The 13,646-nt window shown below is 46.1% G+C and overlaps 1 protein-coding gene across 1 annotated transcript in view; it reads right to left on the reverse strand.

Annotated features, from left to right (window-relative positions):
- Positions 1–13,646, reverse strand: part of MTMR14 (myotubularin related protein 14) — a 31,972-nt gene that overhangs the window by 14,806 nt on the left and 3,520 nt on the right. The window contains 11 exon segments of the mRNA XM_050313122.1: positions 1,068–1,104; positions 1,346–1,422; positions 1,661–1,746; positions 2,673–2,739; positions 5,035–5,109; positions 5,722–5,792; positions 8,384–8,457; positions 8,877–8,999; positions 9,539–9,599; positions 10,315–10,390; positions 11,414–11,522. Coding sequence (XP_050169079.1) covers positions 1,068–1,104; positions 1,346–1,422; positions 1,661–1,746; positions 2,673–2,739; positions 5,035–5,109; positions 5,722–5,792; positions 8,384–8,457; positions 8,877–8,999; positions 9,539–9,599; positions 10,315–10,390; positions 11,414–11,522 — 856 coding nt within the window.

Consider the following 13,646-nt stretch of genomic DNA (forward strand, 5'->3'; position numbering starts at 1 on the left):
CTGTACCACATCTGGAAGCACAAGGTACCTGCAGCGCCTGTGGTCCCAAGCTTGTGCCCTGCCATGCTCTAGTCTGCTCTGCATCACTCACCCTGCTGTGCCTCTGCCACCCCTGCACTGAGCCGTGCAGAGCTGTGCCCTTCTCCTGGGAGAAATGGGGAGCAGGGAGTGCTGCAGGCAGCCAGACACCCCCTCTCCTGCTGCAGCTACCGACTCCATCCATGGCCAAGCAGGCACCAGAGCAGAGCTGCCAGTCTTGAGCCAGCAGAACTCCGGGAAAGGAATGAATGGGAGGAACGATACTAATCTAGGGCCCCCGAAAGATGGAAAATAGGCCAGGGTCTTGGCTCTCCTGTTTGAAGGAAGGGGATTCCCTAGTGAGGTGAGAGTTTGAGGAGCAGGGGATTAGCAGCAGGGTTAGACACTCCCCATCTCTTGATCTCTATCCAAAAATGATACTGCACTATACTGCAACCACAGTCAGAGCAATCTTTTTTTGCTGTCAGACAGTAAAAGATTTGAAGAGAATTAATTCAGCTAATATAAACTGCCTCCCAGACCCATCTGTGCACCCAAAGACACACCCCACCAAATACCTACACTGGAATCAGCACCAGCTGCTCCATGAGCCCATGATGACATGCAAGCCACATGCAGCTACAGCACCCAGGAAGGAGGGCTGGCACTCAGGACAAGCACACAAGGCTATCCAGCTTTATTTCCAAGCTCCCAGGAGTCACACACCTTAAGCATCCTTCTCATCGCTGAGCTGAACAGCAAGTCCCAGCACCCTTTCACCTGGGGCCTGAACAGTAATGGCATAGCAGGGAAACTGGCAGGACTGACACCCCCAACAAAAGTGTAGCCTGAGAGAAAAGCAGCCTCACACCTTATGCATCAGAAAGTGATAGGGCAAGGCTCCTACCTCGTATCTCCAGCACCTGAACAATCTTTTTAAAGCCCAAACACTGATATTACTAGAGGCAGGGAGTGAATGCTGCTACCGTAAACAAATATCCTGAGAACACAAAGCAGTGCTCAGTCACTGCCCCAGATGGGATACTCACCTCTTCTCCTTTACTGAGTCGATCGACTAACATGTGCCTGGAAAGAGAGCAAGGGAAGCTCAGTCTCACACCAGAATCAGCAGAAGAGTACAACCTGTCAAGGATGGCCAGATGCCTGAGATCTCAGATAAAAAAAGGCATCAGCCCTTCTTGCCCCAGCTCACTGGGAACTGCCCAAACATCCACCTTTGGTTGCGAACAAACACCAAAGAGGACCCCTGAAGGCCTCTCCCCTGCTGTGCAGGGATGCACACGTGATAAAAACTGATCATGCCTACCCAAAGAGAAACCAGTCATAGGCCACTGTCAGGTAGAGAATCTCAGATGGTTCCAGGGACGTGTGGATCAACCCATCCTGCAAAGGAAACAAGAACAACCTTCAGGTAGCAGCCCTGGGAGCTGGGCCTTGGGAATTCAGGATCTGATGAACACTGTCATGGCGATCCAAGATGCCCAGCTTCCTCCACCTGCCTGTGATAGCATGTCTGAAGGAATATTAGGAACATTAACTGCTCCACCACCACTTCCTGGTGACAGTCACTCATTCTCCAAGCAATCACCCCCAGAAACAGAGAGGTCAGCCAGGTACTCACAGCCCACAAGGAGAGGCGCAGTAAGGAGATGAAGAGAGGAGTTCGATCCCAGCCGGATATACAGTGCACCAGGAGCCCGCTGTCATCTGTTCCACACAGGGGTAGAAAAAAAAAAAAAAAAAAAAGGATGTTGCAATGAGAGCAATGTCTTTTATATGGCAAATGTGTAGAGACAAGTTCCCCTCTGTCCCCACAGCCCAGGCTCAAGAGCAGAGCTCAGCCACCAAGCCAGAACATTCTGTCTTGAATACGGCAGCCAACAAATTGCTCGGAGTGTCCTGGGTTATCAGCAGCACCAGCTGATGTGCTGTCCTGGTCCTGACAGCTGCTCAGGACACGAAGTCATTAGTGTAATTCAGGTCGGTTTCTATCTATGACAAACTTTCCCTAGTACAAAAGGACCAGAAAAGTAAGACCAATGCTACAAGCACACCTTCTCCTCAAGTAATGAACTCGACTACATTACCAATGAACATCATTTTGTTACCCAGAACATACATCCACCAAGTTGCAGTCCAATATCACAATCTATCCCCACATCAGCACTGGAGTGAATGGGATGCCACATGGGGCAACAGACACTCTTCAAAAATTTGGGGTGGCTGCAATGAAAGAGAGGGGAAGGGGCACTTGAACAGGCAACAAATGAGACCCTGTGCCAGGAGGACAAAACATAGGTGTCCAGCAAAACAAGAGCAAGAATCAACAAGCAGAGGAAACAAATGTTTCTTCTCTTCAGGTTTAAAGTAGTAAAACATTAGGTTAACTTCTCAGATATCCCTTCATGCATGGGAGGAGAGAGTTTTCAAGGAATCAGCAAGTCCCTCTCTAAGAGGGGAGCTGGACCTGAGATGGTAGGACCATCACCCCATTCTGCAGGGAGACAAGTGAAGCTCTCTATAGAGTGACTCTTCTGTATTTGGGAGTCGATCCACAGTGGCACACATCAGCTGTTCTTCCAGGGACAGTGATTGCTCCAGCTACGCTGTTGGGAACAAGGAGTTTGCCTTACCATCACTGTTGATGATGGAGATCAGCAGCTTCAGGTAGTTCTGTGTCTGTTGTACAAGGTCCCAGCTCTGCAGAAAGAGAAATACTGAGGGTAAGGGTCTGCTCACAGCAAAAGGCTGCTCTGCAGTTCAGAGTTGCTCTGCCCAGAATAGCAATGAAACAGAAGTAACCACAGGGCCATTCCTCAGAGTGACAGACCTTCCCCTTGGTATCAATCCCCCCATCCTCTGCAAAAGGCACTCAGGGACAAGATACCAGCTAGGCAAATGAAACAATGAAAGGCCATCCCTAATGTCTGCCCAGCTGGCACAGGACCTGCTGGCCTGCAGCCCCAGAGCTCCAAGCAGACCGTGCTCAGAGGCAGCAAACACCTGTGGAGCACTGACCCAGTTCTGCAGCCTCTGCTCACGTGCACTTCACCAGGTGGCTCAGCCATGTTACAGCTGTGTATGGGATGCAAGCAGCATGATGGGGTGTGCAGGCCAAGGTCTGCAGCCTATTCCCACAACCCAAGCACTTTGCTCAGCTCTTTGGCCTTTGAAAATGTCCCCAGCAGGCTGAGGGCTGAGGGATGACCCTCTCCCACTGTTCCAGACAGGCACTGGACTTCTGCAATAACCCCTAAGAAGCAGCAGCACCACAGAAGGGCTGTGAACTCAGAGACCTCCAGCACTACAAGACATACAGGTGAAAAACATCAGAACAAGCCCAAGCTTGTCACTCGACCACTGTGTCATGAGAAGATGCAGGGAATTTCAGTGGTTTGATCAATCAGAACTAGATCAAGGAAAACAGGACAGCACTGGCAAGGAAAAGGAAAGGAAAGGGATGCATTTCATGGTAAAAGTGTTAGTGGTACAAGGGACATCTGACCACCAGCAATGGAACACTGGCTGTGCGCTTGCATATGTGCACATGTGCATGTAACCACACTGAAGAGTAGTGTCACACAAAGAATATATTGCTCTGCCATGAAACCTGCAGAGCCACAAAAGAGTAGGGAAATGGGGAACACATTCAGCCTGGGGCAGAAAAACATGAAAGTCTTTTATCTGCCCAGTTCAATCTTATCTTGTGCTTATGTCAGAAGGAATCATTTAATTATCCAGTCTGATCTCTCTATACCACAAACTAGAAAGTTTTGTTCAGTTGCCCCAAGTACAGCCTGAAGCTTGCACTTGGCAACATCTCTGCCCAGAGAAGCACCTCAGCTAGGGGTGACAGCTCATTACTCCTTTGGCAGCATGTTCCAACAGATCATCTTCAAAAATAACATGCAAGACTGCTTTTCCTTATCTGAAGGTCTGATTTCAGATTGCAGATATTGCTGCTTGTGCAGCTCTTCCTCCCCAGACTGAAGAGTGCTTTAGAAACAGTATTTTCTCCCTGCAAATGTACTTACACATTAATCAAGTCAACCCTCCATCACCTTAGTGATTAGCTAAACAGACTGAGAACTTCAGCTTTGAGCTGAAGCACCTTCTCCAGTCCTCAAATCATTTCTGTGTCTATTTATGACACCCTCTTCAATTTTTAATATCCTTTTTAGAATACTGGCTGCTCAGTATTCTAGTGAACAAGTTTCTAGCCATACACAAGCTGTGGTTCTATTAGTTCTGCTTCAACACTGCCAGGCATTTTTCTGTGACTGTGCTTATGCTGGCACTTAAACAGTATTTACATCACTGACAACAAACACTGGCCCTGCAAGGGGAGCTCTGCTGGTTCTGTGGTGCTTCCAGCCACAGAGCACAGCAATGTGACACTTTCCAGCACAGTCAGTCGTCACAAAACCTGGTAGGTCCACTGATGTGTGAAATGGAGTGCACTAATCAGTAGTATAAGGTGAGACTCCCTGGTGTGAACAGAGGTAAACCTCGAAGCTTGGGCAAACATAAGAGTTCAATTTCCATTTGTCACGCTGCCACAGTAACCAGGAGTGGAGACCTGCCACAGTCAGTTCTGATTTTCTACTCCTCTCCCGTAGAACAGGCACCTTGCACACGTGAGGAAGGTGCACAGTCACTCAGCTCCGCTCACACACAGGAAGGTCGACCTCTCCCAAGACTCCCTACAGACAAGGAAGTCTGCCCAGTGCAGAGCTGAGACTGAGAACAAGTTCCTGTCATGTTCCTTACCAACCTATCTCCCTAAAGGATTGCAAATTTTCAAAAGCTACAGAAAGAGATGTGACTTTACAGAGCTTTTGGGTAGAGGATTTCCACTGCCATTCTGAGCAGCCTCACCCCCACTGGGATGGTATGAAGTGAGACAGATTACAGCAATAGCAGCAAGTCAGACTTCAGATCTTTACTGATCCTTCCTGAATACATCTCTGACCTCCCACAGAGGCATTTGCTCACCTGGTACTCGCTCCAATCAATATTCAGAGATTGGGTCAGAGAGACTGGGATACTTAGTGGAGCATCTACATAGTCCTGCAAAAAACCCAAACATAATTGGTCAGAGAAAAGTCATGACTTGAAAGGAGTGAGTTCCAGTGAAAAACCAAGACAACAAATGCCAAATGTTTGGCATTAGAAGAAAACATATCAGCAAAGCATCACTGGATGCAAAAACCTGAAGAAGTAATAATTAACTCATAAGACTCTTGGAAAGACTAATGGACAAGTGGAGTTTTTATGAGCTCCCAATGGTGAAAGCCAGGCATATTAGTTTCTGATTTTCTGTAGGGCTGCTCCACTCAACCATCTCCCTCAGTAGGAGACAGAATACGAAAAAGGAACTGAGAACAGAGGCTATCAATAAGATATCAAAATTCAAGACCAGGAGCAACCCATACCTTCCATGAGAGGTGAAGCACCATAGACTTCAGGATAATGATTCATTTATTTTACATATGAATTTTACAATTAATAATCTAGCATATCTTCATTTAGATAATTTCACTACCTGTTTTGTTTGTCCTGGTGGTTTCCTCCTTGTGATCAGAAATAAGCACATGACATATACACCATTGCTCAGAAACTCTGAGTCAAGACTTAAGTCCAGTAAAGCCCACAGCTCTCCATCTTGTAACATCCACTTACCTGTTTCCAGTTAAATATGAGACCTTCAGCTGTATAATCCCGGTCTTTGTAGTCTTTAAAAAATTCACAGCCTGCAAGAAAGAGAGATAATGAACAACTGTTCAGATAACTGGTATCTAACAAGTGAAGTGCCCTGTGGGACTGGAAGTGCTGGCAGCCCCAGGCTCCAGAACACCAAACCAATCAAAACTGCTGCCTGTGGGAAGAGAAGAGCAGTAATCATCGGTACAGTGTGCAGCACTCCCTCCAGCAACAACAGCCCAGGGCACTCAGCAGTGCAGACACTTACACAGCAAAGGGCAAACTCCAAACACAGCAAACGTGGAGTTTGAGGGACTGATTTTGTTCTTTCCCAAACAAGAGGTTTCTCCAAGGAGCTATCTTTGCAGGACCGTGGACTTTTGCACTAATCTAAGGCATCAGCTTGACATGCTGAGTGAGAAGGAACCAGCAGAAGAAAGTGTTGGCAGAGCCCTGAGGAAAGCCAACTTTCACAGGGCACCGCTGCAGGCAACAAGAAAGGGCTCTGTCAGAGGTGGCTGTGATTTCTCTCACATTTGAGTCTCCTCTCTCAAACACATGATTTGTCCCATCTGAAGGAAGAAGGTACATAACCACTTCCAAGCTTTCCCCCAAGCCCTTCCCTCCTGAAGTGTGTCCTTTGGCTCTGCTCTTCTCAAACAACCAGAGCAGTCTCTGCTGCAAACTGCAGTCACTTAGTCACAGCTGAGCAGCACCATTAGCACTGCGGCTGCCTGCAGGCTACACAGAACACCTCTGCCAGCGCGCTGTGTGTGCCCCAGCAGTGCCACAGCACCACGACATCCCTGTGCCAGGCACAGAACACACACAGAGATTCCCACCCTGCAAGTCACAAGTAACTCCAATGGCAAAAAAAACCCCTCTTTGTGCAAGGACAGGACTAATCCTCAGAAACACAGTCAGGACACAGTCTGTCAGCTGAGATTTAACTCTAATTAAACAATGGCTTAAAGCAAAGAATGGGGGATTATGGCAGTAAGTGTTGGCATCTATAAACACCAAAAGCTTCTACAGATGTGCCATTTTAACCTAAGTCTTTCACTCCAGGCAGTTCTTACTCTTTGCTTGGTAAAAAAGTGCCTGGATGGCCAAGCCCCAAGAGCGGTGGTGAATGGAGTTAAATCCAGTTTGTGGTTGGTCACCAGCAGTGTTCCCTAGGGCTCAGTACTGTACTCAGGGACGTGGTTTAGTGGTGGTCTGGGCAGTGCTGTGTTAACAACTGGATTCAATGATCTTAAAGGTCTTTTCCAACCAGTATGATTCGATGACTCTCTATCTGGACACTGCCTCACTCACCTAAGACAACAGGATCTCAGAATATCTTCAGAGATAAATTACAAAACAGAAATTCTTCCAGTGCAACCCTGGAAACAAGCAAGAATGTATTTGGCCAGTCACTAGAGGGGTTGCTGATCCTTAGATGTGTATGCCTTAGATTTAACAGAATGACAACATTCCCCCATGGACCAGCACTGCTGAAATCAGGCAACATCTGCAGGGAGAATTTCCAGTTTTATAAGGTTTACTTCTAGTGTGGCAGTGAAGAGCTGCTACAAAAAAGCAGCTGTCCCAGATGGCAGAAGAGGAAGGACCATCTGAATATTGCTTACCATATGCAGATCCTCATACAGTAACAACTCTGCAGCTTAACTCTATAGTCACTTCTTCCTCATTCTTTACAGCCCTACAAAAGACCAGTGTACACTGTCTCTCTCACGTTCCAAGTCTGGTGAGGTGTGCAGCAGCAACATATATCTGTGCTATGTACTACAGAAACCAGGAACACTCTTATTTCTGTATACCTTGGCAACCTGCACTGCAATCTCATCACTAATTTCTGTATAAAAGGAAATACAGCTTTAAAAAAAAATGTTTAAGAGCAACAACAAGCAATCAAGGAAAAGTTTGGGTGGCCTGGATCATCCACAACAGTTTTGCTGGGTTTTGTTTTTTTATTCCTCTCCCTTTCTTTATCCTCAAAGAGTCTGCAGACAGACCTCAAGCACAGCAGCCTCGCATCCGATCCTATCGCTCAGCCTGAGATCAGCAGGCAGGCAGCAATATTCAGTTCATCTGTAAGAGTGCAAGTGACCCAGCAGTGGTTGCTAGGCACAGGGACAGATATAGCCAGGGAGACAGGCTGGATTGGGCTGCATCTGCCGTACACTGCAGGCTCAGGTGAACTGTTCTGTCTAGCACTGAGGATTTCTTACAGTGGAGCTCTGGAACACTAGACTAGAAATTACCCTTAAGAATTGGGTTTTTACATAACACAGAACCAGACATGTATTTTGCATCAAGTAGTATTTTGTTGTTGCAGAGATGTCAAAGGCCACCTTAACCGGCTCCACCTCTGGGACTTTTTCTCTGTGCTTGAATTAATAAGAACTGCTGATAAATTATTTTGCCACCTCAAAGAGTACCTAATGCTGACTCACACTGCCAGAGCATCCGGAATCATTGCTCTGTTCTCAGTTTAAAAGAGCTTCTCTCCAGAGGGAGTATAGGAAACATTCAGCAAGCCAAAGTCATTTCACCACACACACAGAGTTATTTCCCAATCCTCAGAAACGGACTGTCACCTGTCCCTTGGGATTCCCTCTGGACATCATTCCTGTACCTGGGTATGGGATGGAGAGAAGCGTGAAATCAGCGTAACGTTGAGCTTTGTCCACCTTCTCAGAAGACGTCACACTGCACAGGACAAGAGGAGAAGAGCAGATATTTGCAGAGTATTTTTCACACAGATACCACCACCCAAAAAGCTACCTGTCACATCTCCCTGCACGATGACTTGACTCAGTAGTGAGCAGGGGCAGAACTTACTCAACATATCCAAATAAATAGGTATAGCCCAAAATCACTAAAGCTTTCCTCTGAGAGAAGCAGGAGAAACATCTCTCTCTGTTCCTAACACAAGCAGAGGGCTCCTTTGCTCTCCCCCTTATGAAGGGGTGACTGTCTCATCACTGCAAGTGGTACCAATCCTGCTGTAGGACTCTTCCAGGGACTGCTCCCAGGATGCTGAGTGCACGCCCGATAGCAATTCACACATAAGGGCTACACCATCTGCAAACCAAACCCTGAACAAAAACAAATGAACCTGGACTCACTTCAAGCCAAACTTCACCTTCTTGTTTTCCACCATCAGGTCACAGATGTATCGGACAGACAGGTATCGAAGCAGCTTGATGTCGTGCCCTCTGACCTTGTCAAACAGCTGGGAATCTGCATTTCTGCAAGACAGAATGAGCAAAAGCAAGGTGAGCATGGAAGACCGACCATTTGAGTCTGATTCTTTGCACAATACTGCCACAGTTCTTCCCAGAACCACTTCTAGACATAAGCAGCATAGCATGAGCCTTGTCTCCACAGGTCTGAGTCACAGAATGCAATGAACAGACACTGTGAACTTTGTGCTTATGGTCTCTTCCCCCATCTCACTCTGTTCTCCAACAAGCACATAAGTTACAGAACAATTTATCCAGCCTGGAAATGTACTTTTCGATAAAGTAAACATGTCTGTGCAGTTCAAACACATTTTAAAATAGCTCTACGTATTCCTGTCTCCAGCCCTTCCCCCTGGCAATAGATTAGCAGGCTTCAGTTACACGGGAGGGTTCAGCCAGATGCTAGAATTCAAGACTCTTTCAAAAGGTGGTGATGGTCTCAAGCCCATGCCCAAAGCCGAAAAGAGAGCAGAATCGAGTGGCTGAGCCAGTCAGTCAGCTTATGTCCAAACTCCCTTTTCCCTATCCCAGTGATGCATACAAACCTAAGCGCAGGATCTTCCTCAGAAATGTCTTCTGCATCTGCCCAAGCATCATCAGAACCTCCTGCAAGCAAGGCAATAAGAACTGAAGCTTGTGTAAACCATCTCAATCCCCAATCTGACAAAATATGTACACATATGAAAAGGTGGTGGTTTGGTGTCTTCTCTTCACACCCAAGTGCTCCCAACAGTTCCCCACATTTCCTCTTCCTGAAAAGCCTGTTTTCTAATGTAGCCCACTCTTCCTTGTCATTGCAAAGTACTTAGCCAGGTCAAATCCATTACTGACAGCCAGAGAATCCCCCAAAAATGTTACACAGTGCTTTGTTAAGCCAAGCTTGACAAGCCAAGCTCCCACACTACAGATACACACTACTCCCCTAAAGAGTTTTCCCTTGAGTTCAGTATATCTCACCATTAGCAGGATTTCATTCCCAATGATTAGTCAGGCAACAGCAAATTCTAATCCTCTTTCTTCCACTACTCCCATCCCCAGTGTTTGGGAATCAGTGCCCTGAATCCTTTGGGATGCCTTACGTGCCTACATGCTTCCTGTAACTCATGATTCAGTTCTTTGGTCACTGTTTTTATGAGCTGTGGTGCTCTGTCCTGCACTACCGTGCTTGCAAACGGGACACGAGGTTTCAGTCTTTGCTCTGTTATGCAGGGCCTGACACAAGCAGGTCCATGCTAGAGCTCTGCACCAACTCTTGGGAAGAGCTTGCTTTGTGTAGGCCAGCACTGACCAGCCTGACCGTGACAAATGGCCCCTCACTCACCTGAGAAGATATAGTTGTAGCCAGTGCGCCCATAGAGCTCTCCCCAGCCGGCCAGCGTTGCTGATCTGCAGATATGCTGGAGGAAGATTTTGTTATTAACCACAAAGGCTCCAGGAGTCTTTCCCTTATCAGGTCTCTGGCCTATTTGCTGACATGTTATGCAGAAAGGTTGGCACTTACAGCTATCGCCTCTCTGCAGTCTCCCCTCCACCCCGGTCCAGATAGAGTTCTCTGAACACATCAAAATCCCAAGTGCCTTTATCTGTAGCTAGTTTTAAAATCACATTTTCATCTCCAGATCTCCAATTCACTAATACAGTCCCTGCCAAGTTAGCAACATCCATGCTCTGTTAACACCCTGCCTCAGCCTTTTTTCCACATTCCTCTGGATGAGGTTATGGAACTCTGGGCAGTTCACTCCTGCAGAAAAAGGTCAGCAGATGCAGCCCACAGTGGCATCAGTCAAGCTAGATTAAAATTGTCACAAGTATGATTTTGCTACTCATACAGTGTTTTTAAATTGAAATAAAAAAACTGAATTAAGCTACTTAAATTCTAAATGAGACTATTCCTACAGGGCTTCCACACAGTTTAAGTAATTCACATAAAAATGAATCTAATTTCACTTTCTTACAGATCCCCTTGCAAGGAAGCCCACACATTCATAAGACCATTTTTGCAATCTTGCTTCTCCAGGGAACAGGCAAGGGAAGCTTCTTTCTAGAGAGAAAAGTTATTCAAAGAAAGCTCACTGCTGGGGAGTGTAAGGGGCTGAAAGGGAAATAATTATCTTTCCCCTTCCAAACATCAAATATCTTTAGTCCTTCAGAAGGGACATACGCATGGAGAAAAAAATCTTAGCTCTTTGGTGCAAAGCTCATGACTGGGTGGGGGAAAATAGCCCGAAGTCCCCACAGATGACTTATGCAGCCTAGACAGCAAATGCTACCTGCTACTACAGGCTGCCTGCTTGTACCTAAGCACAGATTTTTACAGCTGTTGGAAAGGTGGCAACTGACTGAAGACGTGGACACGCAGTTCATACGTCGGGGAGGAAGGTCATTTTCTAAGTAAAGACAGGTGACCCACGAAGCTTTACCTTTCCCTTGTACAGAATGACAGGGCAAACAAAGCGTCCTCTACACCTCGCCATCTTACTCCGGTTGATGAGGTCCTGCAGTTTGCCAACCTGCACAGTGCTCTCAAACCTAGTGGGCAGAGACTCGGGTCAGTACACAGAGCATCTCCTCACACATGCTTCTGCAAAGCTGCCCCAGACACCCTGGGCTACAGTCCTCATCCCCTTTTCCCTAGAAAGCCAGCTCTGAAGTCAGCAAGCAAGAGGACACCTCTTTGAGAATTGCTTTTACTGCTGTATGACACGTACAGACACTTTTCTGTCACCTTTTCTTTATTTTGAAAGACCAGTGCACAGAACATGACAGCACTATCAGGGGCTGGCAATATCAGCACCATCAGAAGGGTCTGCTGCAGACTAACACGTAGATTACTGGTGAAGGACTGCCACAGTCAGACAGTGTCTACAAAAATACATGTTCTGCTTTCCTCTGCATCACCTTTCCATCAAAAAGTAGCTCAGCACTGCCATCCCAGTGAATTCGCTATCAGATTGATAGTAAGTTTTCAAGGAAAAATAAATAAAATAGAAAATCAAATCTTGAATGCTCCACAAACCTTAGTTCTGGTCACTCAAGTATTTGTGTTGCCAATTGAACAATGGTCTGTAAATCTACTAGTGGGTTGAGCAGGGTCCTAAGAGTAACGTCAGCTGCATCTGCATTAACTACATTTTGTTTGGTTTTCTGATTGAAGTCAAAATAGAAGTGTGTTCCATGTCAGGAGACATTCTGGAAACAAATTAAAATTGCTGCAATTTTTCCTGTACCTGTCTACGTTTGATAGGAATCCAAACTTACTTCTGAACTACACAGACCTTCAGGAGGAACTATCAATGCAGGGAGGACTAAAGTTGCCATAAGGAATTGGAGAATCATCCAGACTGACATAAGAGAAACCAGGTGGACATACAAAACTGCATGGCCATGCACTTAGAGATGTTTAACAAGAATCTCCAGTAGCCCTTTCCAGTAGTGGAGCACAGTAGAACAGCCTTGATAAACTGGTTGTATCTGGATCCTCATACATTATCAAGATGGTAAGTCTGAAAAAAGGGAAAAATAAGATCATAGGAAATTCCCCAGAGGGATGGAGAAGTACCAGCATGACTGTGCAGAGCACAAGCCCTCACCTAAGGCATCTGATCCTGGTGACCCACCCCTGCATGAAAAAGCTCAGCAAGATGAGTAGGATGGCCATGGAACAGTCTATGCTGTAAGAGAAACCACCAGGGACTGACTGGCAGAGCAGATGAAGTGAGAACACAGCTCTTCAGAGGAAAGGAGAGAACTTAACAAGGGAGAAGAAGAACTCAAAGGCAAACGACAATGCTGGCCTAAGAACAAATTAATACCTTTATGCTGGAAGTTAAAAGAAAGTTGCTAATCTTCAGAATCAGTGAGAGTGTGGAGCAACATACCAGTAGCTGCCATTCCAGGAAGGATTAAAAAAATTAATCTATTATTAACAAGGAAATTGATCTCTTTATGGAAAAGATTATACAAGGTGGTGTCAGTGGAAGCAGAGAAACAGCAAACAAGGTCTTCAAATCCTACTTTTTTTTTAAAAAAAAAAAAGGAAAAAAAGGAAAGGAAAGAAGGAGAAAGTTCTCAGAATTAGTGGAGGCTTAAGTTTATTCACATTTTCTTGCACACACAACTACTTTGCAGTCCAGCTCCAAAGAGCTTTGACATATAGCAGAATTTAAAGAACAAGAACCCATGCTAATCTTCTTTAAACACTTTGAATGTGAGGGTACTAATAGCCAAGATGAGAAAACGTGAGCTGTGTGAGAAAAGATGCCTTTGTGTACAGTTCCTAACACCAAACTATTTTGAAACTTGGAGACTGTGACGCACAGATTTGATTGTGGGGTTGTTTTTAAATGAATGCACGCAATCAAAAGACATATCCTGCACTCTGCTCCAGTTGCCTTTATGTTTCCTTGGCAAAAGCGAATAGAGAGGGAAACAGGGACTTTAGCACAGTGTAACCAGAATAGCTCCATGGCACAGCTTTTAAGTCCAGAAGAGGGGATTCAGCAAAAATGTAACGCCTGAAAGATCAAAAATTATAAGAGAAGTGCATCCCCAGGGGCTGAGACAAGATAACAGGTTTCACCTCTCAGCACGCTCACTGCACTTCCCTGGAGAGGCATCACAGCACTGAGGAATGAGACCGAGCAGCCTGGCAGG

Source organism: Myiozetetes cayanensis, unplaced genomic scaffold, assembly GCF_022539395.1.
Source record: "Myiozetetes cayanensis isolate MyiCay16 unplaced genomic scaffold, myiCay2020 scf18, whole genome shotgun sequence".
NCBI classification, from domain to species: Eukaryota; Metazoa; Chordata; class Aves; order Passeriformes; family Tyrannidae; genus Myiozetetes; species Myiozetetes cayanensis.